Source organism: Mesocricetus auratus, unplaced genomic scaffold (genome assembly GCF_017639785.1).
Source record: "Mesocricetus auratus isolate SY011 unplaced genomic scaffold, BCM_Maur_2.0 Super-Scaffold_100021, whole genome shotgun sequence".
In the NCBI taxonomy this organism is placed as follows: Eukaryota; Metazoa; Chordata; class Mammalia; order Rodentia; family Cricetidae; genus Mesocricetus; species Mesocricetus auratus.
The window spans coordinates 31,610,746-31,632,978 of record NW_024429202.1 but is presented as its reverse complement, the minus strand read 5'-3'; the positions used below and the strand labels follow the sequence as shown (position 1 = coordinate 31,632,978).

General features: G+C 48.3%; 1 protein-coding gene across 2 annotated transcripts in view; it reads left to right on the top strand.

The window, feature by feature from the left end:
- The window catches only part of Tbc1d8 (TBC1 domain family member 8), a 109,874-nt gene that overhangs the window by 75,036 nt on the left and 12,605 nt on the right, over positions 1–22,233 (top strand). For both annotated transcript variants that reach the window (XM_040729234.1, XM_040729232.1), the window contains exons 5-12: positions 1,826–2,066; positions 9,735–9,942; positions 12,135–12,332; positions 13,194–13,367; positions 15,241–15,391; positions 18,387–18,601; positions 19,386–19,503; positions 21,632–21,917. In XM_040729234.1, the coding sequence (XP_040585168.1) occupies positions 1,826–2,066; positions 9,735–9,942; positions 12,135–12,332; positions 13,194–13,367; positions 15,241–15,391; positions 18,387–18,601; positions 19,386–19,503; positions 21,632–21,917 (1,591 nt within the window). The remainder of the gene's footprint in view (positions 1–1,825; positions 2,067–9,734; positions 9,943–12,134; positions 12,333–13,193; positions 13,368–15,240; positions 15,392–18,386; positions 18,602–19,385; positions 19,504–21,631; positions 21,918–22,233) is intronic.

Genomic DNA, 22,233 nt, shown 5'->3' with positions numbered 1-22,233 from the left:
ACTGACTGACTAGTTCTACAAAAGGATATATTCTCAATAGTGTTTTATTTTCTGTCTATAGGTGTTTAGCTTGAGTGTATGTATATGCACTGTGTACGTGCATTTGTGTATGTGTGTGCCTGTAGGTCTGTGTGCATCTCTCTCTCTCTCTCTCTCTCTCTCTCTCTCTCTCTCTCTCTCTCTCTCTCTCTCTCTCTCTCTCTCTCTCTCTCTCTGTGTGTGTGTGTGTGTGTGTGTGTGTGTGTGTGTGTGTAGGTGGCTGAGCAGCAGCATCCATTTTCCTCTGCTTCCTGACTGTGGTTGCAATACGCCTAGCTGCCTTAGGCTCCGTGACCCCCTCCCACCATGGATTGCACCTTGGGACTCTGAGCTCAAATAAACACTTTCTCTCTTCAACTGCTCTTGGCAGGGAGTCCTATCACAGCAATAGTAAAGCGACAAATCTGATAGTGTTTTTTCCCCTCTTGAGCATCTTTGGTGAACATTCTGTACCTGGTGTGCCGTTCTCCACTAGACCGTTTCCTGATGCTCCAGCACCCGTGGCACACCATTCCCACAACATTCCTCCCTCGCAGTGTGCACTACTAGCCTGACTATAGACTTCTTAGTGTTTTTGTCTGAAATTCTCGTCAAATTGAATACTCTTCCTTTTCCCATAATTACCATATCTACCCAGTTTGTAAATGCCTGTTTGTCCCTAAAAACCCAATTTTGATTTTGTCCCTTCCTGCCGTATAATTTCTACATGCTTATGTCTTTGTGCTGGTTCCATCAAACTAGTCTGTTTACTCATTTGCCTGTCTTATTTGAGCAGGCTGCTTCAGTACAAGCTATATTAATGATTTTTCATTACTGATAGAAACAGGGGAGCAGGATTTATTTGATTTATAGTCTCTGAGGCTTCACACTTATAGAGAACATTGAGGCACTGGGAATGTGTGTCAGGGGAGCTTCCTGTTTCACGGTGAACAGGAAGGGGCCAGGGACAAGATGCTCCCAAAAATCCACCTCCCCCAAAATAGTACCATCAGCATGGACCCAGTCCCCCACACGTGAACCTTTTGAGTACATTTCAGATCCAATTGCAAACCATTATCTTGGGCTCCTCACAAGCAATTATTTAATAAACTAGAGTTGGTAGTGTAAATGAACTAAGGTGTGTGTGTGTGTACATTTCGTGTGGAAACATAGAAGCAGCTAAGAAACTTCCAGCCAAAGATGACACAAATGGCGCTTGTTAAAATTACCAGAGCCCTGAGAACAGTACTGCAAGGTAAATAGGAAAGGCAGAAATGTTTCTTAGCTACTCGATTCAGATGTTTATTAATGATCTAAGTATTGGGGCTGCAGAGATGGCTCAGTGGTTAAGAGCACTGGCTGCTCTTCCAGAGGATCTGAGTTCAATTCCCAGTACCCACCATGGCAGCTCACAACTGTCTGTAACTCCAGTTCCAGCAGATCCGGCATCCTCACACAGACATATATGCAGGCAAAACATCATATATGCACATAAAATAAAAAATAAATAAATTACTTTAAAAATGATCTAAGTATTCTTGGGCAAGTCTTCTTGCATGTTAATTCAGCATTTCCAGAATGGTGTTCCCTGGATGTTTGTGGTCCTTGGGGCAGTGCAGTAGCCGGCACCTTGGGAAGTTTCTCACAAATCTGTGAGAAACCGCTGGAATGAGGCTGAGTTCCGTGGTGCTAGACAGGTCCCCCTGCCCTGGCCCAAAAGACATTTATGTTTCTGCTGACGGAGAGCTTTGGCCATCCTCTGCTGCTCCCATTCAGTGATCAATGCATGTTTGTCCTTCTCTCGCAGTTAAACTTGTGATCCCTTGGGTTGACATCCAGAAGTTGGAGCGAACGTCCAATGTCTTTCTCACGGACACCATCCGGATCACCACACAGAACAAGGAGCGAGACTTCTCCACGTTTCTGAACATGGATGAGGTCTTTAAGATTATGGAGCAGCTGGCGGATGTGACACTCCGGAGGCTGCTGGACAATGAGGTCTTTGATTTGGACCCCGACCTGCAGGAGCCTAGCCAGATCACCAAGAGGTAGGGCTTCAGCTCCCATATGTTCCTCAGCTGTTCGGGGGGACCCGTGCCTGTCTTCGCTCTTCATGTACCTGTGCTTTTGATAACCTTGGGTACGTGGCTTTCCTCCATCTGCCTAGGTCATTGGTTCCAGGATCTCTGTGGACATCTAGTCCCCAGCTGTGCAAGGGCCGTTCTGTAAAATACTGTAGTACTTGCACATGGATTGTGCAATGCCCAGATACCGTGCAGCATCTCCAGAGGACTTGATACAGTGTCAATGCCCTGTAAATGCCACAACGCACTGTCTAGGGAAGAACACTAAGAAAAAAATGTACAGATTCGGTAGAGAGAGGACTTTTCCTGAATATTTGATTGATGGATGGTTGAACCCAAGGATACAGAGTGTCTGATCACTGATGCACCAGATGTAGGCTTTGTGGACCACGGCTGGGTAAGTGTGGTACCAGGTACATAGGTGACCTCTGAGAAACAAGAGCCCGTGATGTACTACCTGGTTAGGAGTTCTTTATGTGGTATGGAGTCACTTGTTTAAATTCAGATGCTGCCAGACATTCAAATCCTTTTTCGTAGTAGACTACATGTAACAAACTGCAAGTTCAGTAGCTTTAAGCACACTCATATCCTATCCAGTTGCTTCCACTGTTCACCGACAGAACCACTCTGTCTGCTGGTTACCGACTGCCCGGCCACCACCTCCCACTCTTCTCTGGGAAGCTGAGCAGGCCCCTTATGAAAGAGGAGTCCTTAGCATTTGTACTTTCACAGTTGACTTACTTAATGTCCCCAAGGTTCAGCCATGGTATCCCTCACCCCTGCCGTGTGTGTGTGTGTGTGTGTGTGTGTGCGTGCGTGCGTGCGTGTGTGTGTGTGTGTGTGTGTGTGTGTGTGTGTAAATGGGAAGGTCAGAGGACAACTTTGGGTGTGCTTCTCTTCAGTAATGCCATCCACCTTTCTGTTTTGACAGGCTGGCTCACTGCCCGGGAGCTCATCAAGTTGTCTAGGCCGGCTTACCAGTGAGCCTCAGGGAGACACCTGTCCCTTTCTCCCTAGCAGTGGGATGACAAGGGCACACTACTATGCTTAGCTGCTTATGTAGATTCTGAGCATCAGTGTCAGGTCACCATGCTTTCAAAATAAGCTCTTTACTGACGGAACCATCCCCCAGCCTCCCAGAGTTTACTTAAGGACTAAGTAATACTCCAAATAATATTCTGCTGTACACCGTACAGACTTCCCTAACCTCCTGGAGTTTATGTAAGGACCACGCAATACTCCATTGTGTGTACCCTGCATACACCACAGTTTGTTTACCCTCTCACCTGCTGGTGCACCCTTGGCTGCTGCCTTTATCTGGCTGTTGTGTTTCTGTGTTTCTAAGACACACAGAAATATAATTGTAGAAGCCTATAGTAATTATAGTTATCAGGATTTTAAGAATCACTCAATTTTGTTTTTAAATGTCTAGCTCAGGGTGGTCTTGAGTTCTCTGTAGCCTCGGACAACCTTGAATTTCTAGTCCTTATTCTACCTCCTGAATGCTGGGGTTGCAGGTGTATGCAATCAGGGCTCCGTGCATGCTAGGTAAGCCCTCCGCCAGCTGAGCCATGCCCTCCTCTTAGGCTTTTGGTTTGTCTGTTTAGTTCTGTTTTCACAGTCCTATCCATCTTCTTTTCAGTTGAAAACATAGAAGCTGTGCTTTTTCCCTAGAGGGAGCTTGGTACTGCGGTGCCAGAGATTCCTCGGCATGGCTGTCTGCTATATCTCATGGTTTTTTGTCTTTCATACGTGGTTTGGATGTCTGTAGGGCAAACACACATGACCTGAGAAGAATCTGAAAGCTCTGAAATCCAGTGTTAGAGTGTTTTAAGTTTTGGATTATCAGGTTAGGGATGATCAACCCATAAGATCTATGCAAATATCCCTTAAAAAAACCACATACACACATAAATTTGAGATACTTTATGTCTCACTCATTTTACAGAGAGAATACCCAGCCTGTATTATGTGCCTTCAAAGGTTTCCAGTCTGTTGTTTGGTGACAGGAAGTCTTTAAAGAAAATGCAGATTTGTTATTTCTCACACATGTGCTCCCTGAGCATCTTGGGAGTGTACCCCACAAATGGTGTGCTCAGGAAGATTTCCATCCTTCTTGCTGTATGCACCATTTAAGACTGATTATTAGGAGTAAGGCACAGAAGCTAATGCTCTTGTGGGTAGAAATGCCAAGAAATTCCACACAATTTGAGTTATCTCTGTTAATGGGAGAGTTTCCTTGTGAGACAGGCTGTACCTCTGTCTCTTGTGATGGGCCCCTCAGAACTCTGTTCTTTGGTTTTCCCTTCCTTCCTTCCTTCCTTCCTTCCTTCCTTCCTTCCTTCCTTCCTTCCTTCCTTCCTTCCTTCCTTCCTTCCTTCCTTCCTTTCTTTCTTTCTTTCTTTCTTTCTTTCTTTCTTTCTTTCTTTCTTCCGCAAGACAGGGTTTCCCTGTAGCTTTGGAGGCTGTCCTGGAACTCACTCTGTAGACCAGGCTGGCCTTGAACTCACAGAAATCCACCTGCCTCTGCCTCCCGAGTGGTGGGATTAAAGGTGTGTGCTACTACCCGCTGACTTTGTTTCTGATGCCCAGTCTCAGGTGTTTGCAGGCCATTCCCCTCCTTCAGTCTTTACAGCCATCTCAGGAGATTCAGTTTGAAAAGATGTTTCTCTGTACCTCTGAAGGAGTTTAGTTTTGGAGTCCTTTTAGTTTAGCTTATAAAGAGCTCTTAAAAATGGAAAAGTTGAATCTGGGTGTCAGTGAGGAGGCCTAGGTAATCTATTGAGCCTTGGGCAGCAGATCAGTACCCATCCCGAGTATAGACACAGACTTTGGACTCCCATCCAACAATGAGAGATGCACTCTCACCCTGAACTCTTGGGGAAGGGTCTAGGCCCTGCCCTATATGAAATGACAGACTATGGACACCCCCATGAAGGGCCTCACCCTCCCTGGGGGAATGAGGGGATAACGGGGGGGGGATTGGGGGGAGGGCACGGGAGGAGGGGAGGGAAAGGGAGAGGGACCTGGAACTGACTTGTGAAGCAACCTTGTTTCTTATCTAAATTTAAACTGGAAAAAAAAAGAGTAAAATAGTTCAGCTCAGATGTTGGGAAAAAAAAAAGGAAAAGTCATAATGACAGAGTCCCGAAAAAATATTTTGGGTGTGCGGGTCAATGCTCTTGTCTGTCCGTGTGTGTACACCAGCAAGCCTGTGGATTGTAGTCACTCCTTTCCATAGGAGTCCAGCTTGTAACTGTGTGTGTGTGTGTGTGTGTGTGTGTGTGTGTGTGTGTGTGTGTGTGCGCGCGCGCGCGCGCTCGCGCACATTGGCCAGCCTCTCTGGGTGTGCATTAGTGTTGTCAACTGGACAGAATGTAGAGTCTCTGAGGAAACAGATTATCTTGAAGAGTAAATTAAGGTGGAAAGACACTAGATGCCCTTCTGGCTGGGATCCTGGACTGTGTAAGATGGAGAAAGCAAGCTGTTTTAGAAGTATCAGGTTTGCCCGTGTACATTCTTGTCCGGGATTCAGGGAGAGTCCTCCTGCTCGCTCCACCCACATTCTACCCAGGGCACCACTACAGAGAAGGAAAGAGAAGAAAGCACTCTTGGCATGGCCAGCAGTTGAGTGTCCACTGCCCACCTGTGCCCAGTGCTGGACCCCTTGACCTGGGCAGGGTCCTGATCTCTAACTACATCCCTACCTGACAATCACCTGGGAAGGGACTTTCTCTCAAAGTGAAAGGCTCTGTTGTCTGCCCTTGGGGTGGTTCCCATCAGTAGCTTTTGTCATGGAGACCAGGCCTGTGGATGTAAACAGGTAATGACTCAGGCTCCTTGGCAACCTGCCTAGAGGCAGATTTTAAAGTTTAGGAAAACAGTCTCCCCATCTCAGAGCCAGACAAGCTAGAATGCCCCTCGAGCTCTTTCCTTGATCCCTTTTCACTTCCCTTCCCAGAGGACAGCTTTCCAGGGCAGAGACCAAGGTTACTGAGTATCTGATTACCTGTCAGTCACCTTGATCCTATGGTCATTCCACCTAGACTGAGCGCCGCCCCCCCCCCCTCGGTTGGAGCAGGCTCTGTGAGGGGGAGGAGGGCGTGGTGCTTTGTCTTTCTCCCACCCATCTGATGGAGGTCAGGCTTGGTACTCGCCTGGACCAGAGACCCTCAGCACATCATCTCAGGATCAGGAGGCAGGTTGCTGTGCTGCTGGTGATACTGGGCAGGAAGGATGCTGCCTGGGCAGTAGGAGAGCAGGGAATAAGCTGACACTAAATTCCTAAACCATGAGTGTTTATCCCAAAGTTAGGGTCTGGCCAGCCATTTTGTATGGAGAGCAGGGCAGGGCAGAGGAGTTTGAAGGGGTAATGAGCCACGAGTCTCTTCCCGTCTCTGGTAGGTTCAATACTGGGATACAGTTATGTTGCAAGTGGGAACTACTTCCTTCCTAGAGGTTACTGGGGTGCGTGTCCTCAGTGGCAAGCCCCTGTCTCTGACCCTTTGTCTCCTCACACTTCTTTGCCTTATCCCACAGAGCTAGACCTCTTCCCTGCTCTTCTCCCGGCCCCACCAGGGCTCCCACTTGCCATTCATCCTATGCTGGGAAGAGGAAGACAGCTGGGAAAGTGTTAACCCCCTGGACAAGACTAAGACCACTACCACAATATTTGAGTCAAATTTGAAGTACACTTTATTAAATACTGGCCAGGACCATACCTGGGATTCCCAGAGTCTGGCACCAAATTATATTAGCCAGGAGCTTGTAAAGGCAAACCCCTCAGGGCTACACACTTCCCGGCTTCATCCAATCAGGGGCAAGCATGCATCCTGACGCCCTTCCTTTCTAGGTGTGAGCAAGCACACATCCTGTGCAGTCAGAGCAGCCATGCTTGTTTACAGAAGTAAAAACACTGGGCTTGTTCTCTTTCATGTTCAGACCCCAGCGTTCCAGGAAGTTATCTGTCCAGAGGCAAGTGGGGCTTAACAGGTTAGATCAGTGGTTCTCAACTTCCCTGATGCTGCGACCCTTTAATACATTTCCTCATGTTGTGGTGACCCCCAACCATAAAGTTATTTTCATTGCTACTTCATATCTGTAATTTTGCTACTGTTATGAACTCTAAATATCTGTGTTTTCTGATGGTCTTAGGCGACCCCTATTGTTCAACACCCAAGTTGGATGTTCTGGTGGAAGCTTCACCCCAACCTCTGGCTTCCATATGCCAGAGTCTGGAATGTTCTGGTGGAAGTTCTACCCCAAGCCCCTCCCCTATCTCTCTCCAACCTCTGCTGTATCTCAGAAAGCCCCACAAATGATGACCCCTCCCCCAGAGCTGCTCAAGACCATATCCACAGGGTATTTAAACTGTTCCCCAGAAAACAGACACATGATTTTCCAGTCTTTTTTCCCCTCTCCTCTGGGAGGGTGGCTGGAAAATTATCTGGGAGTGTTGTATCCATTAAACATGGGCTTTTTCCAGTTCAGTTTGATTTGGTCTGATTTGGATTGCTGAGTTGGCAGAGAGGCTTTGGGGTGCAGAAACTTTTTATTGGGAACCACTGGGTTAGAGGCATCTTTGTTTTATAGCTCCCGTAAGAACAGTAATTTAAACTTAAAACATAACTTTGGGCATCAGAGAAAAGGCATTTTTCAAGGGAAGACCCACCCTCCCTTCCCAACCCCATTGACTGGGCTGCTCCAGTCTGCTGCGGACTGTCTGTCAGTCATGTGATATACACCTCCCACTCCCTCTAAAGTAAGAAGGGCCCCTTACTCTGCCATGTTGGCCTATATATACTCTCCTCAAAGCCCCTGCCACACTGCTGTCTGTCCGTCCATCTATGGCATTAGGGTTTCCCTACTAAATCTCACCAAGACAGTCCTCCCCAATGTCACTCTTGGGTCCTAAACCCCAAACCTTTCATCTGAGAAGGAAGTGACCAAATGCTTCCAGCTGCCTGGAACAGCCTGAAATAATGGGATGGCCATGCTCGTCACCAGATGAAGCCAGCTGGTGGAGCTGGTTTCTTACTACACAGGCCCAGCAGTGCTGGAATAATGGATAGCCCTGGAATGGAAGGCATTTGTCCACATGTGGTATAGCGCTAGTTTATAATAGGTGTTATAAAAGCCCAGAGTCAGATTTGGATTAAATGCTAAAGATAAGAAAAGCAAAGGAGCCAGCCACAAGAGAGACTTCTTAATCTCTACTAAATCCTCAGATCAAAGGGGTGATCCTGTCCCTATGAATCCTCAGACTGAATGCCCAGACTGAACGCAATGAGCTCCTGTCTCCTCCCACCTTGTATTTCTCTCGGCCTAGGCATATCACTCCTGTCTCCACCTCCCTAGTGCTGGGATTAAAGGTTTCTCTTTTAGACTAGATCAATCTCATTCATGTAGCTCAGGGTGGCCTTGAGATCCACCTGTCTCTGCCTCCCGAGTGCTGGGTGGGATTAGAGGTGTGTGCCACCAATGCCTGGCCTCTATGGCTAACCTAGTGTGGTAAGCTCCACACTCTGATCTTCAGGCAAGCTTTATGTGTTATAACACAGACAAAGTGTCAGTCCAATGTGGCCCAACTCAGGCAGTAGTCTGTGTCTGGCCCACACGGCATATGTAAGCCTCATCCACCATGCCGTACACATTGGCACCTTTCTCCTGTCTTGTGACTGAGTGGCATCTGTCCCATGAAAGGGACAGGCCACATTTTTTTAGCTATTGATCAGCTGGTGGATATCTGGATCACGTTTTGATTACCATTACCATTTGCATGTAACATGTTGGCAGGTTTGCGTGCCTCTTGTTTGTATAATCCCAGAAGTAGAATTTCTAGATAAGTGGTGAGTCTCCTTTAAGCTGTAGGACTGGTTTCCTATATATGTACATCATTTTACATGCCCACCAGCAGTGTGTGAAGGCTGAGTCTCCACATCCTGGCCAACACTTAGAGAAATCTGACTTTCTGACACTTAAATTCTTATGTCATTTTTGTAAAAATGATCATCCTTCCCCAAACCAAACCAGCATGCTTAATTATTTTTAAGATTTATTTTATGTGTGTAGGTACTTTACCTGCATGTATGTCTATTCACATTTGTGGTTGTGGGTTTGTGTGTGTGTGTGTGTGTGTGTGTGTGTGTGTGTGTCCTGGAACTAGAATTATAGACAAGTGTGAGACACCATATGGGTGCTAGGAATGGACCCTGAGTCCCGGAAGAGCAGCCAGTGCTCTTAACCTCAGAGCCTTCTGCCCAGCCCCCAGGAATGTTATCCTGATGCATGGGCATAAGCAATTCTTTTTGTGTGGACTCAGTGTGCCCTGCTGCAGGGCTTGCTCCAACGGTAGGCTGTGGACTTGGAGCACCCAGGGCAGTGTGCCCTGCTACAGGGCTTGCTCCAACGGTAGGCTGTGGACTTGGAGCACCCAGGGCAGTGTACCCTGCTGCAGGGCTTGCTCCAACGGTAGGCTGTGGACTTGGAGCACCCAGGGCTGACTCCGGCTCTGGGAAACACAGCAGCTGCCCGCATGCCCTTGCTGTCAGGCCGGGCCAATGAGGGTCCAGGCATTTTTCTTTGTGAGCTTGTGTGCTCACTCACCTCATTCTCTCCCCCATCACTCCCCAGGGACCTGGAGGCCAGAGCACAGAATGAGTTCTTCCGGGCTTTCTTCAGGCTGCCGAGGAAGGAGAGACTGCACGCTGTGGTAGACTGTTCCCTCTGGACCCCCTTCAGTCGCTGCCACACGGTGGGGCGGATGTTCACCTCTGACAGCTACATCTGCTTTGCCAGCCGGGAGGATGGCTGCTGCAATGTTGTGCTCCCGCTGAGAGAGGTAGGTGCAGGGGCTCACTCCCACTGCCTTGCGTACGCTCCGGAAGCACCCTCCACCGTTTGAACCCAAGTCTTTGAGTCTGTTTTGTGTTGCTCAAACAAAATACTCAAGGCCAGATGAACTTGTAAAGAAAGAGGTTTAGCTCATGAGAGTGTGTTGCTATGTTTGGGCTCAGACCTTATCCAAAATGGTGGCATGGTGGCTCGAGACCTCACATGGTGAGACAGAGCAAAGGCCAGCCCTGTTGCTGTTCGCAGTGACCTGCTTCTTATAACTGACTGAGGTCTCATGAAAACTGTATTATCGTTTCTGAGGGGAATGCCCCTAGTGACCCAACTGCATCACCTCCTAATTATGACACTTCCTCTAAACACTGCTTCGTGGGGACCGGACTTCAGCTCGTGAACCTTCAGGGTCCCGCTGAAACCATATCCAAACCGTAGCATGTAGTGTTGTTGCTGTGAGAGGGTCTAGGAAGGCGTGTCCACACACCAGGGCTTTGTTGCTGGAAAGTAAACCTCTAGCTTTCTGAGGGGCAGGACCTGGACTGCCCGGTCTTGGCATGGCTGCAGTTATTGGCGTGGCTGTGTTTCTTTCTGGTGGTATCCTAACAGCCAACATTTGTTGGCTAGAAGGGCTGGGTAAAGAGAATATTCCAACCTCCTCCTCATTGATGGAGCTAGTGTTAACTTTAGTGCATACCCAGTAATTAAAGCTTTCCCAGGAGCTCCTAGGAATTCATTCTCCATCCTCCCCCTCCACCCCAAGAAAGAAGCAACCCATAAAAATCCTATTAGAAGCCTTCAGAAACCAAATGGCAAATTAGAACTTTAGCTAAAAAGTTTTTAAATTAAGTGTGAGTTGGGTCCCTTCTTAATTTCATAATTTTTATTAGCGATCAGAGACAACCTGAGCTTATGTCCAGATGTCAACAGCTCAGTCCTTTGGTTTCAGGGACCCCAGCAATGACAGCACTAAGACCCTGACACATGGGGACCTCTGGGGTCTGGCGCCTGTGTGTATATCCTTGCATGGTTCTCTAGAAGGCTCAGTTCTCTCGTTCAGTCACTGATCTCCAGGGTGTTGTTCTGCAGCTGACACACCCTTAATAATCAACTAAGAAAGCCAGGTCAGGGGTGGCCCAGCTCTCAAGAGGCAGGGGCAGGCAGATTTCTATGAACTCAAGGCCAGCCTGGTCTACACAGTGAGTTCAGGCCAGTCAGGGTTACATAGTGAGCCCCAGTGCTTCAAAAAGAAAAAGAGAGATGGGGCTGGAGAGATGGCTCAGTGGTTAAGAGCACTGACTGTTCTTCCAGAGGTCCTGAGTTCAATTCCCAGCAACCACATGGTGGTTGTGAGCCACCATGAACGAGATCTGGTGCCCTCTGCTGGCATGCCTAAGATTGTATACAAATAAACAGAAAAAGAGAAATCCAGAACATGCCTCATCCACTTTTTTCCTAGTGAGCTATGCATAATTTATCCTCTTAACCATTGTTCGGTGTGCATTTCAGAGGCACCAAGCATGTTCGTACTGTTACACAACCTACCCACCATCACCTCCAGGGCTGTTTCATCTCCCCAACTTGAAACTTTGTCCCACTAAGACGCCCCTGTCGCTCTCCCTCCCTCCCTCCCCTTGTGAATTTGACTATCCAAGGTCATACAGCATTTATCCTTTTTTTGTGTTTTTGAAGCATGTGTGCACATGCATTTAGCTGCTCACAGAGATAAAAAGAAAGCATTAGCTAGCCTGGAGCTGAAGTTACAGGTTGTTGTGAACACCCGATGTAGGCAGTGGGACATCTGCAAGAGTAGTATGTGTTCTTAACTGCTGAGCCATCTCTCCAGCCACAGTGTTTATATTTTTATGGGTGGCTTCTTCCAGATAGCATTAACACCCTCAAGCTTCATCTATATTCTAGCCTGTGTTGGAGTTTCTCTTTGGAGGCTCATCTATATACTTCATTATCTGTACAAACCAGTTTGCTTAGCCTGTGGACAGAACCTTGGGCTGCTTCCCTCTTGTGGCACTACTGGGTATTGCTGCCCAGCCCACTTATCTGCCTTTGCCCAGACTCTTCTTGCAGTGATTTGGTTTGGCCTTCTGCCTTGGGACACTGTGTAAGGGTATGCTCACACACCTACCTGGCTCCTTCCTTGATGCACTGTGTGTGCCATCTCTGCTCCAGGTAGTAAGTATCGAGAAGATGGAGGACACAAGCCTGCTGCCCAACCCCATCATTGTCAGCATCCGAAGCAAGATGGCCTTCCAGTTCATTGAGCTCAAGGACAGAGAGAACTTGGTAGAGGGCCTTCTGGTGAGACTGAAGCAGGTCCACGCCAACCACCCCGTGCATTATGACACCTCGCCAAGTGACGATGACATGGTAGGAGCCTTTACAGGGCTGGCCTTCCATGACTTTCCTTATTACCTCCAGAGCCACAGTCTCTTACAGGAGTGCCTGGAAAGGTGGGTCATGGGGGTGTGAGGGCAATGTGCTGGAGACGGCTGGACCATGCACCAGTGAGACGTCACTTCTGATGCTCGGTGTCCTGAGTTGGGGGCTGCCTGGATTAGGAGGACTGTCAGGGGGAAACCTGTATGTTGGAGAGTTAACTAGGTGCCTCCATGTCCTGCCTGGGTTGGAGGAGTTGATGTGACACCTCCCTCTGCAGGTTAGAGGGCAGAATGGGACTCCCCCATAAGGGGGGGACAGTTTTCATACACTTTGAAGCAGGTATCACCCCATTTTCAAGGTTCCAGGACTAATCCTCAGGTAGCTATAATCTGTTTAAAGAGATGGTTTGTCATCCTAAGATTCCAGAGATACAGAAATCCCCTTGGGTTGGCTGGGACATCATTAGACTTCCATTAGAAAATTTCTTTTGGTACATCTTTACATTTTCATGTGTGTCTTATGTGTGCACATGGTAGAGGTATATATGTATGTATGTATGCATGCATGCATGCATGCATGTATGTGGTAGATGTAGGAATCATCTCCATCATTCTTTCTTCCACCTGTTCATTGAGGCAGGCTCTCTCAGTCAAACTTGGAGTACACTGATATGGTTGTCTCACTAGCCAGCTTGCCCTGCAATCCCGTCTTTATCTTCTTCAACTGCCACACTTGCCCAAACTAGATATCCAAACTGAGGTCCCCATGCTGTGACACAAGTGCTCCCAGACCATTTTTTTTTTTTGTGGATGCACAATTCTCTATATGCTCACTCTTTTTGTATTGCAGACTTCCCCTGTGTTTTATTCAACAAGCATGTGCAGTGACAAGTTTGGGGATCTTGAAATGGTGGCTCCTCAAAGTAGCGAAGAGAGAGAGAAGGAAAAGAGCCCACTGCCACACCCCGAGCCCCTGACTGCCGTCTTCCAGCAGTCGGGCAGTCAGAGTCCCGACTCCCGCCTGGTGAGTGAGATGCCTTCTGCCCAGCTTCCTGCCCCCAGAGTCTGCGAGCCAACTTCATGGGGCTTGGGAGCAGTGCAGCTTACGCAGCTAGTGTGCTTTTAGCGCCAACTGCTTCTCTTCCCTCTTTCTGTCCTGGGCACCAAGTGAAGGACCCTGACAGACAGTAGGGAGCTGGCCCTTCTCTGTGTGTGGCCTGCACAGCTGACAGTGCTGCCCCTGTGGGTTTCCAGGTGCGCAACCAATCTTCTTTTGCTGGTCTGAGATGCTGCTCTGCGATGCTAGTCTGCGATGCTAGTCTGCGCGCCTCTTACATTGTTTATCCTTGCCCTTTACTAAAGTTTGCACTTTGGCAGGACTGGCATAGCATCAAGCTCTGCCCTTCCCCAACACTGAAATTACTGGGTTTTACTTGGGTGCTGGGTTCAAATTCATGTTCTCAGGCTTCCACAGCAAGCTCACTACTGACCCATTTCCTTAGCCCCTATTTTTGTTTCATTTATACCTGTTCTTCTTCAGTATGGAAATGTGTGACACAGATGTCATGCATAGTTGGGGAAGAGACTAGAAACTGAACTCTGGGCTCATAGGTAGGAAGTCACGCTGCAGTCACAGGCCCAGTGGTAGCTTTGAGCACTATTAACAGCCATGCTGCTTCCTAGACACCCCAAGCTCCTGGGTCAATTGTTAGCATTTTAAAATCCAAACTGAATCTTCTCAATTGCTTTACGCACTGATATTCAGTCATTTCTTGTCTAAATGAGGGAAAATGCTAGATTTATGGATGCATTTCTCACATTATTAGATAGTAATTATTATAAGTAATTGTAAATATCTTATGAAAAGTCCTAAATATCCCTGACATGTAGACAGGTTTTTTAAAAAAAGATTTATTACATATATACTTTTCTGCCTACATGCCAGAAGAGGGCACCAGATTGAATATTAGATGGTTGTGAGCCACCATGTGGTTGCTGGGAATTGAACTCAGGACCCCTGGAACAGCAGTCAGTGCTCTTAACCTCTGAGCCATCTCTCCAGCCCCATGTAGACATTTTTAAAGGAGTTTTAGAGGAATAGTTGCCTCCCTTATTTCTGATAATAGAATGGGGCTGGAGAGGTGGCCCAGTGGTTAAAAGCGCTTGTTTCTCTGCAGAGGTCCCAGGTTCTGTTCCCGTGGTAGTTTACAACCATCCCTAACTCCAGTTCCAGGGGACCCAACACTCTCTTCTGGCATCTGTGGGTACCAGACATATATATGGTGCATATAAGCAAAACACTCATATAAAATAAAATTTAAAAAAATTTTTGAGGCTGGGCATTGGTGGCACATGCCTTTAATCCCAGCTCTCGGGAGGTAGAGACAGGCAGATCTCTGAGTTTGAGGCCAGCCTGGTCTACAGAGCGAGTTCCAGGACAGCCTCCAAAAAAAAAATTGGATAGGTTTTTTTTTTCATGTTTCAGTTTTCCCTTGTCTGCCAGGAATCTCAGGGCACATTGGATGCCCTTTACTCCCTGCTGTCCTTGGAGTGGAGTAGTGTTTTAGCAGTTGGCTCTGCATCTGTGCCCCAAAACATGACCCCAGATTCTCCATTGCACCCCTCTTTCTCATCCAGTTTGACCTGCCTTAGGCCTTGGGTGGACAAGTTCCTTGTATCTTGTTTGCACAGATGTTTCCATGAGGCTCCTTGAGGGTCTGGCACAGTGTGCTATTTGTCCTGTATTCTTTATGCCAAGCAGAGGCAGAAACATGTTTTGCTGTGTGAACACTGTCATCACGGCTCTTCCTGTCAGTCCCTGATAAACAGACATTATTCACACCATTGCTGAGTGTGGACAGGCTTCTTGGCCTATTAACCAATGTTTCCATGTCCAGTCCCGGGAACAGATAAAAATCAGTCTGTGGAACGACCACTTCGTGGAGTACGGCAGGACTGTGTGTATGTTCCGCACTGAGAAGATCCGGAAGCTGGTGGCCATGGGGATCCCCGAGTCTTTACGTGGAAGGCTGTGGCTGCTTTTCTCAGGTAGGTCCTCCATGTTCAAGCTTTTTGTGATCTTTGGAGCAGACTCAGGAACGGGCTTCCTGTGAACAGTGTGCAAGGCCAAAGCGCTCTGCCTTTGGATTGTTTCTGTAAATCCCCAGTGTGGACTTGGGAACCCTTGGCTAGCTATAGCGCCTCCTTAGGAAATGTGAGGTCCAGGGCAGTGACCTCTTCTTACTTAACCATGCTGGATGTTGTGACATCCCTGTAATTCCAGCACTGGAGAGGCTGGGGTAGGGATCGCAGGTTCTAAGCCTGCAAGACCTGTCTCACCCCCTTTTCCCACAAAAGACAGAAAAAGTAAATAAAACTGTAAGCCTGTCCTTAGTGCTGAGAATTAAAACCAAACAAAAACAAGCTCCAGCACTGCATGAATAAGGTGTGGTAGCATATGCCTGAGATCCCAGCATTTGGGAAGCAGACATAGGAGAATCAGAAGTTAAAGGCCAACCTCAGATAACATAATGAGTTTAAGGCAGCCTGAGCTACCAAAAAGAACTACCCAGAAGTAATGTATCCTCCCAGATGTAAGCCCTGATTTAGATGAAACAGAAAAAAACTGTATTTGCTGATAGGTGCTGGTGGTGTTGAATTGAATCCCTCAGAGTAGTTTCTATTACTAGAGATACAGTACCCCAGCAAGGTGTGGTTGAGTTTCTGTTACTGAAAATGCGAGCTGTGATTGCGAGTGTCCTGTTTGTCTATCAGATACCACGCGAATCATCAGTGATGTTCTCTTCCGGACTCAGTAGGGTGGCAGTCCTCCTTCCATGACTGCTGGGTACCATCCTGGAGTCTCACAAGAGTGCTTATGTTACTGAGGGATGCCTGAAATGTGGACTTCAAAAGCCTCACACTCAGGCTGGAGCAGGACCAGGCTTCTTCCTCCCACGCGGGATGATTTTGTCCTGCTAGGCAAAGGTGCCAAGCCAGGGGAAGGCCCTGCCATCTGTAGGAACCGAATCCGTCAGGTGCTGTGGGTATGTGGCCAGGAGCTGCTTCCCCACATGATCATGCCTGCTGTCTGTGGTCACTGGTGAGGCCCCAAGAGGCCGTGCCCAGGCAGCACCCTGTCCCTGTTCCCGCTTCCTGGGTGTCTGTCTGGTTACTGTTCTGTTGCTTTGACGGCACCATGACCCAGGTAACTGACTTGCGTACAGTTTCAGAGTTAGTCCATGGCCATCCATGGGGAGCATGGCAGCAGAAAGGCAGGCATGATGCTGGAGCCGTAGCTGAGAGTACACATGGAGCCTGCAAGTTGCAGGCGAAGAGGGGGACAGAGGCAGAGACAGAGACAGAGACAGAGAGAGACAGAAACAGAGACAGAGACAGAGACTGGATCTGATATGTGGACTTTTGAAGCCTCAAAGTCACTCCAGTGATACACTTCTTCCAACAAGACCACACCTCCTAATCCTTCCTAAAAAATCCAACTAGGGACCAAGCTTTCAAATATAGATGAGCCATTCTCATTCAAATTGTCACACTGGGGCTGAAACCTTCCCTGCTCACAGCCACCCTTGCTAGTGACCCCCGTTATTTCCTTTCTCCCTGGCTTCGATTTGGTCCTGCCCCTTTCCTGCCCAAGATTCCCACCCATACATCTTAAGTTGTGTGGCAACTCCACAGCCTTGGCTTTGGCTGTGTTCCTTCAAGCTTCTCCTATTGCCTAGCCCATGACCAGGCATCACCTGCTTCCCAGTGTGCTCCAGTGGCTGCCTATCAGAGACACACCATGGAAGCCCCCCCCCCAAGCTGTCAATGCCTTGTGTTTCTGTACTCAGGAGAAAGCATTTGTTCATAATTGGGAAGTGGCAGTAGAGGAGTGAGCAGAGAGAGTAATGTCACTTTGTAACCTGTCCCATGAGTACCACCCGCTAAATGCTGTGGACTTCAGTCCTCTGGGTCCCTCCCCATGTGGGAGCACATACTTAAGTGCTGCTGCGTTGTTTTGTTCTAATGTGGAGGATATGGGGCCATCAGTGCACGAAGGACTGTCTGCTAGAATGTTTGGGAAGAGCACTGTAGCGTTTCAGTAACTGCCAGTCACCAGTACATACCACGTGAGACACATCTCATGACACATGGGTGCTGTTGTGGGATCACGGCCGCTCACTGAAGAGGGGAGTTGAGGCAGAGGGTTGTTTTTACTATTCCTATTTAGAATTTAAACCTCACGTAACCTCTGAGGCAGAATTGGACATATTTCTGCTCCCTCTTCCCTTGGAGCCCCACCTTGTGTGTTCTGGGGCCGGTTGGTGAGTGGACAGATTCCTCACACCCCCCAGTCATTTGTCCCTCAGTACCATTGGCCCAGTTGAAACCTGGGCCTTGGCTCTGGGGTGGTGGCCACCCTGCTCTGGGTTGTTCCCGAAGGCTGCTGTCGGCTTCTTGCCAGTGGTTTGAGCCTTCCTTAATCTTGGTTGCGCCTTCTCGTGTGCGTTTCACAGAGATACATGACAATTTCTTGTGGAATAACACATAAAAATAGTATGTGGAAGCCGGGCATTGGTGGTGCATGCCTTTAATCCCAGCACTCGGGAGGCAGAGGCAGGCGGATCTCTGTGAGTTCGAGACCAGCCTGGACTACCAAGCGAGTTCCAGGACAGCCTCCAAAGCCACAGAGAAACCCTGTCTCGAAAAACAAAACAAAAAAAAAATAGTATGTGCACTGTGTATCCGGGTAGTGCAGTTTATTAAAAGCATATTAATAACTTGACTGTTTTGGGTGTGTGCTGGGGATTGAAACCAGGGTCTTTCTCGTATTCTGCTCTGTCATTGGGCTACATCCCCACCCGATTTGTAGAATGAACCCTTTACTCTTTCGCTACTTTCCTTCTTGTTGCTACTTTTTGAGCCTGGCTGTCTGGCAGAAATGAAGTCTCAGTGTTTAATGGCACATATTGATGTGTCCCTCACCTGTTGTGACACCATCCTGATAACCATGTGTTCTTGAAATGTTGTCTCCAATCCTTAGACGCTGTGACAGACCTGGCCTCCCACCCTGGGTACTACGGGAATTTGGTGGAGCAGTCGCTGGGGCGATGCTGCCTGGTGACAGAGGAGATAGAGCGGGACCTGCACCGTTCTCTGCCCGAGCACCCCGCCTTCCAGAACGAGACAGGCATTGCTGCCTTGAGGCGGGTGCTGACAGCGTATGCCCACCGGAACCCCAAGATTGGATACTGCCAGGTGAAGTGGGGTGCTTGGAGGCGTGGGGGCCCTGTACTGTGTTCAGTGATCACCCTGGGCTCCTCTATTTCCAGCCATCTGGCTAAGCACCCTTCCCAGAATCCACATAGCAAACTGCTGTCCAGGCAAACAGGCTGGTCATCGGGAAGAAGGACGTGGAGTGGATGTCAGGACGGGCAGCCATGCTTGCTGCTCCTCTCCCCAGCACCGTGGAGATGGAGTGGACTGGTTACTGAGGCCGATGTGCACTTGTGGAGGACAGAGTGATTCAGTCACTTTTCTGATGGAATGTGATTGGAGAAAGGGTTCTGTTCCCGGTGGGAGGACGCAGACAGCAAGCACAGCGTGAAAGTCCAGGGAATTCAAACAACAATCCAGAGGATAGAAGCCCTGACGTTGGCAAAAATAAGATTTAATTTGCCAGTGAATCAGCAAAGCCAGTGGGTGGTCAAAGTGTGTGTGTCTGTCTGCTGTTGAATGTACAGAAAACAGCTGTGTTGACCCAAGCCTGAAGCCATGGCACAGCTAACTACAGTGTGGGCCAGTTATCCAACCCACGACCATTCCACCTCTGGGTGTTACTCTGCTTGGGAAATACTGGGTCTTTCACCTGCAACTCTACCCCTGTGGGTTGCTTGGCTCATTTTGTTTTGTAGTTCAAACCCAGGGCTTTGTGTGTGCTAGGCCAGTGCTTGTCCACTTCTAGCCCCCAGCTTGTAGGTTTTGTTTGTGTGGCACTAGGTAGCCTGGACACTAACTGTCACCTCTGTGACCCTCTGTGCAGTCTATGAACATCCTGACCTCTGTGTTGCTACTGTACGCCAAAGAGGAGGAAGCCTTTTGGTTGCTGGTTGCCGTGTGTGAGCGGATGCTGCCAGATTACTTCAATCACCGGGTGATCGGTAAACTGCCTGCCTTCCTCCTCCTCCTCCTGCTGCTCCTCCATATCTGGGGAGTGGTACCTGATTCGTCAGCCCTATTCATAACCTGCCTTCGTTTCCCTCAGCCAGTTTGCACACACACACACACACACACACACACACACACACACACACACACACACACACACACACACAATGTTTAACTCAGGGAAGTTCTCAATGTTGTTGTAGCAGTAAAGAAAAGCAGGTACTGCTATGAAACACCTATGGAGTTTGCATTGAGAACAAACACATTGAAATAAACAGGTGAATATATAAGAGGGAAGGGAAAGTCTCTATGTCCAAGGGACAGATCAGTGTAAAACACCAGTGACTTTGCATGGATGTGTGGCCTAGAAAGGGAGTGACAATCTTCTGGGTTACGGAGCCAATTGTGTAGATGTCCTCATTTCCCTAGAGGAGACCCTCACAGTAGGAGTTGTGAGAAAGCTTTTTTGGGGGGCTTATATTGGTCAGTTTTGTTGCTGTTGTTGCTATAAGGAAGTACTTGATGCTGGTTCTTGAGAGACAGGTTGGTTTAGCTCAGTTTTGAAGGTTGAAGGCTACAGTACCTGCACAGTTGAGTTCTGGCAAGAGCTCCACAGTGGGAATGCATGTTGGAGCCCATAGTCTCTAACTAGGGAGCAGAGTTAGGTAAGGACACACTTGGTCCTTTTATTCTGATCTTTGCAGGAGAACTGAGTCTTGCCCCTCCCCAAACCCAGGCACCCCTCATTAGGCCCAACCTCCAAGTCACACCACCCTGGAATCCAAGCCTTACACAAGACCTGCAGGACTGGGCGAGGTTAAATTATATCCTAATCAGAGTGGGGTCTTGGTGAGCCTAGAGCCACACAGCCAGCACTGGCTAGATAGATCTGGTATGGTTACACTGATTGGCTGTGCGCAATCTCCATGGCCCCACAACCTCCTAGTGGAGAAAGCAATGCATCGTTCCACTTTGGCGATATTCTCAGGGGGAAATGGTTTTTATCATGTGGTTTTTTTTGTTTGTTTGTTTTTGTTTTTTTGGTTTTTCGAGACAGGGTTTCTCTGTATTGTTTTGGAGGCTGTCCTGGAACTAGCTCTGTAGACCAGGCTGGCCTCGAATTTACAGAGATCCGCCTGCCTCTGCCTCCTGAGTGCTGGGATTAAAGGCGTGCACCACCAACGCCCGGCTTATCATGTAGTTTTTAGTTTGTGTTTTTCAGAAAACTAATCATTTTAAACATTTCTTTTGCGTTTACTGCCACCTGAAGGTAATTTTTAGCTTATTACAAAGCTGCAGGCCTTTGCTGTGGATTTGGGACAGGCAGGTGTGCTGCAAATGTTTTCTCTAAGCCGGGCGTTGGTGGCGCACGCCTTTAATCCCAGCACTCGGGAGGCAGAGGCAGGCGGATCTCTGTGAGTTCGAGGCCAGGCTGGACCGACAGCCTCCAAAACAGAGAAACCCTGTCTCGAAAAACAAAAAACAAAACAAAACAAAACAAAAAAAAAACAAAGCAAATGTTTTCTCTAGTTAAGCTTACACTTGCATTTTGTTGACAATTTCTTTTGAAGGAAGGAATTTTTTGTGTTTTTCATTTTTTTGAGACAGGGTTCCTCTGTGTAGCCCTGGCTGTTCTGGAACTGCTCTGTAGACCAGGCTGTCCTTGAACTCACCATGATTCCCCTCCTCTGCTTCCCAAGTGCGGGGATTAAGGCATGTTGGAAGAAGGGCATTTTAAATGTTTTTGATGGCTAGTACTTTTTATACCTAAAATAATTCTGTCTTGTTTCCTAGAAATTCTGAATTATGAGCTTTTGCCTTTAGGTCTATGGTTGGTTTCCAATATGTTTTTTCTATGTGTAAGGTTAAGGTTAGGGTTAAGACTTCCCCCCAACCCCCCCCCCATTGATAACCAGTTGACTAAGCACTATTTTTTGGAAAGCTTTTCCTTACATTCAATGACCTGGTCGGATGTCAAGATTAGTGAACTAAACATGTCCTTTTCTGGACTCCGATTCTTGTTTCATTTCATCACCTTACTAAGACTTAGAACAAGCTTAACTTTAGCCCGCCCTGGAGCGCGTGAGTCTTCCCACCAGAGCTTCCTGCTCTCTTTGGCAGGGGCTCAGGTTGACCAGTCCGTCTTCGAGGAGCTCATCAAGGAGCACCTTCCAGAGCTGGCGGAGCACATGAACGACCTCTCGGCGCTGGCATCCATCTCTCTGTCCTGGTTCCTGACGCTGTTCCTCAGCATCATGCCTCTGGAGAGCGCAGTGAATGTTGTGGACTGCTTCTTCTATGATGGCATCAAGGCCATCTTCCAGCTGGGGCTCGCTGTGCTGGAAGCCAACGCCGATGAGCTGTGCAGCAGCAAGGATGATGGGCAGGCCCTGATGATCCTCAGCAGGTGGGCGCTGGCTACCTCCTCCTGTGGCTAACGGGGGCGGGGGGGACTAGGAGGTTGCAGCTGGGACAACTGGAAGACCAGAGGGAGGCCACAGCATGCGACACATCCGTGGAAGCTTTCTGTTCCACACCACCTCTTGGCACCTGTCATGTTGTGGTCTCTTTAGGAGTCTGTCATGTGGTACCACCATTGGGGTGCAAAGAAGGTTGCCATCTTCTCTCATTCTTTCTGCCGGATGAGAGTTCAAGGAGAACAGGGCCCTAAGTGCTTTTGTCTTTTGAGATGAACTGTCTCAGTGGAGTGGAATGGGACTAGA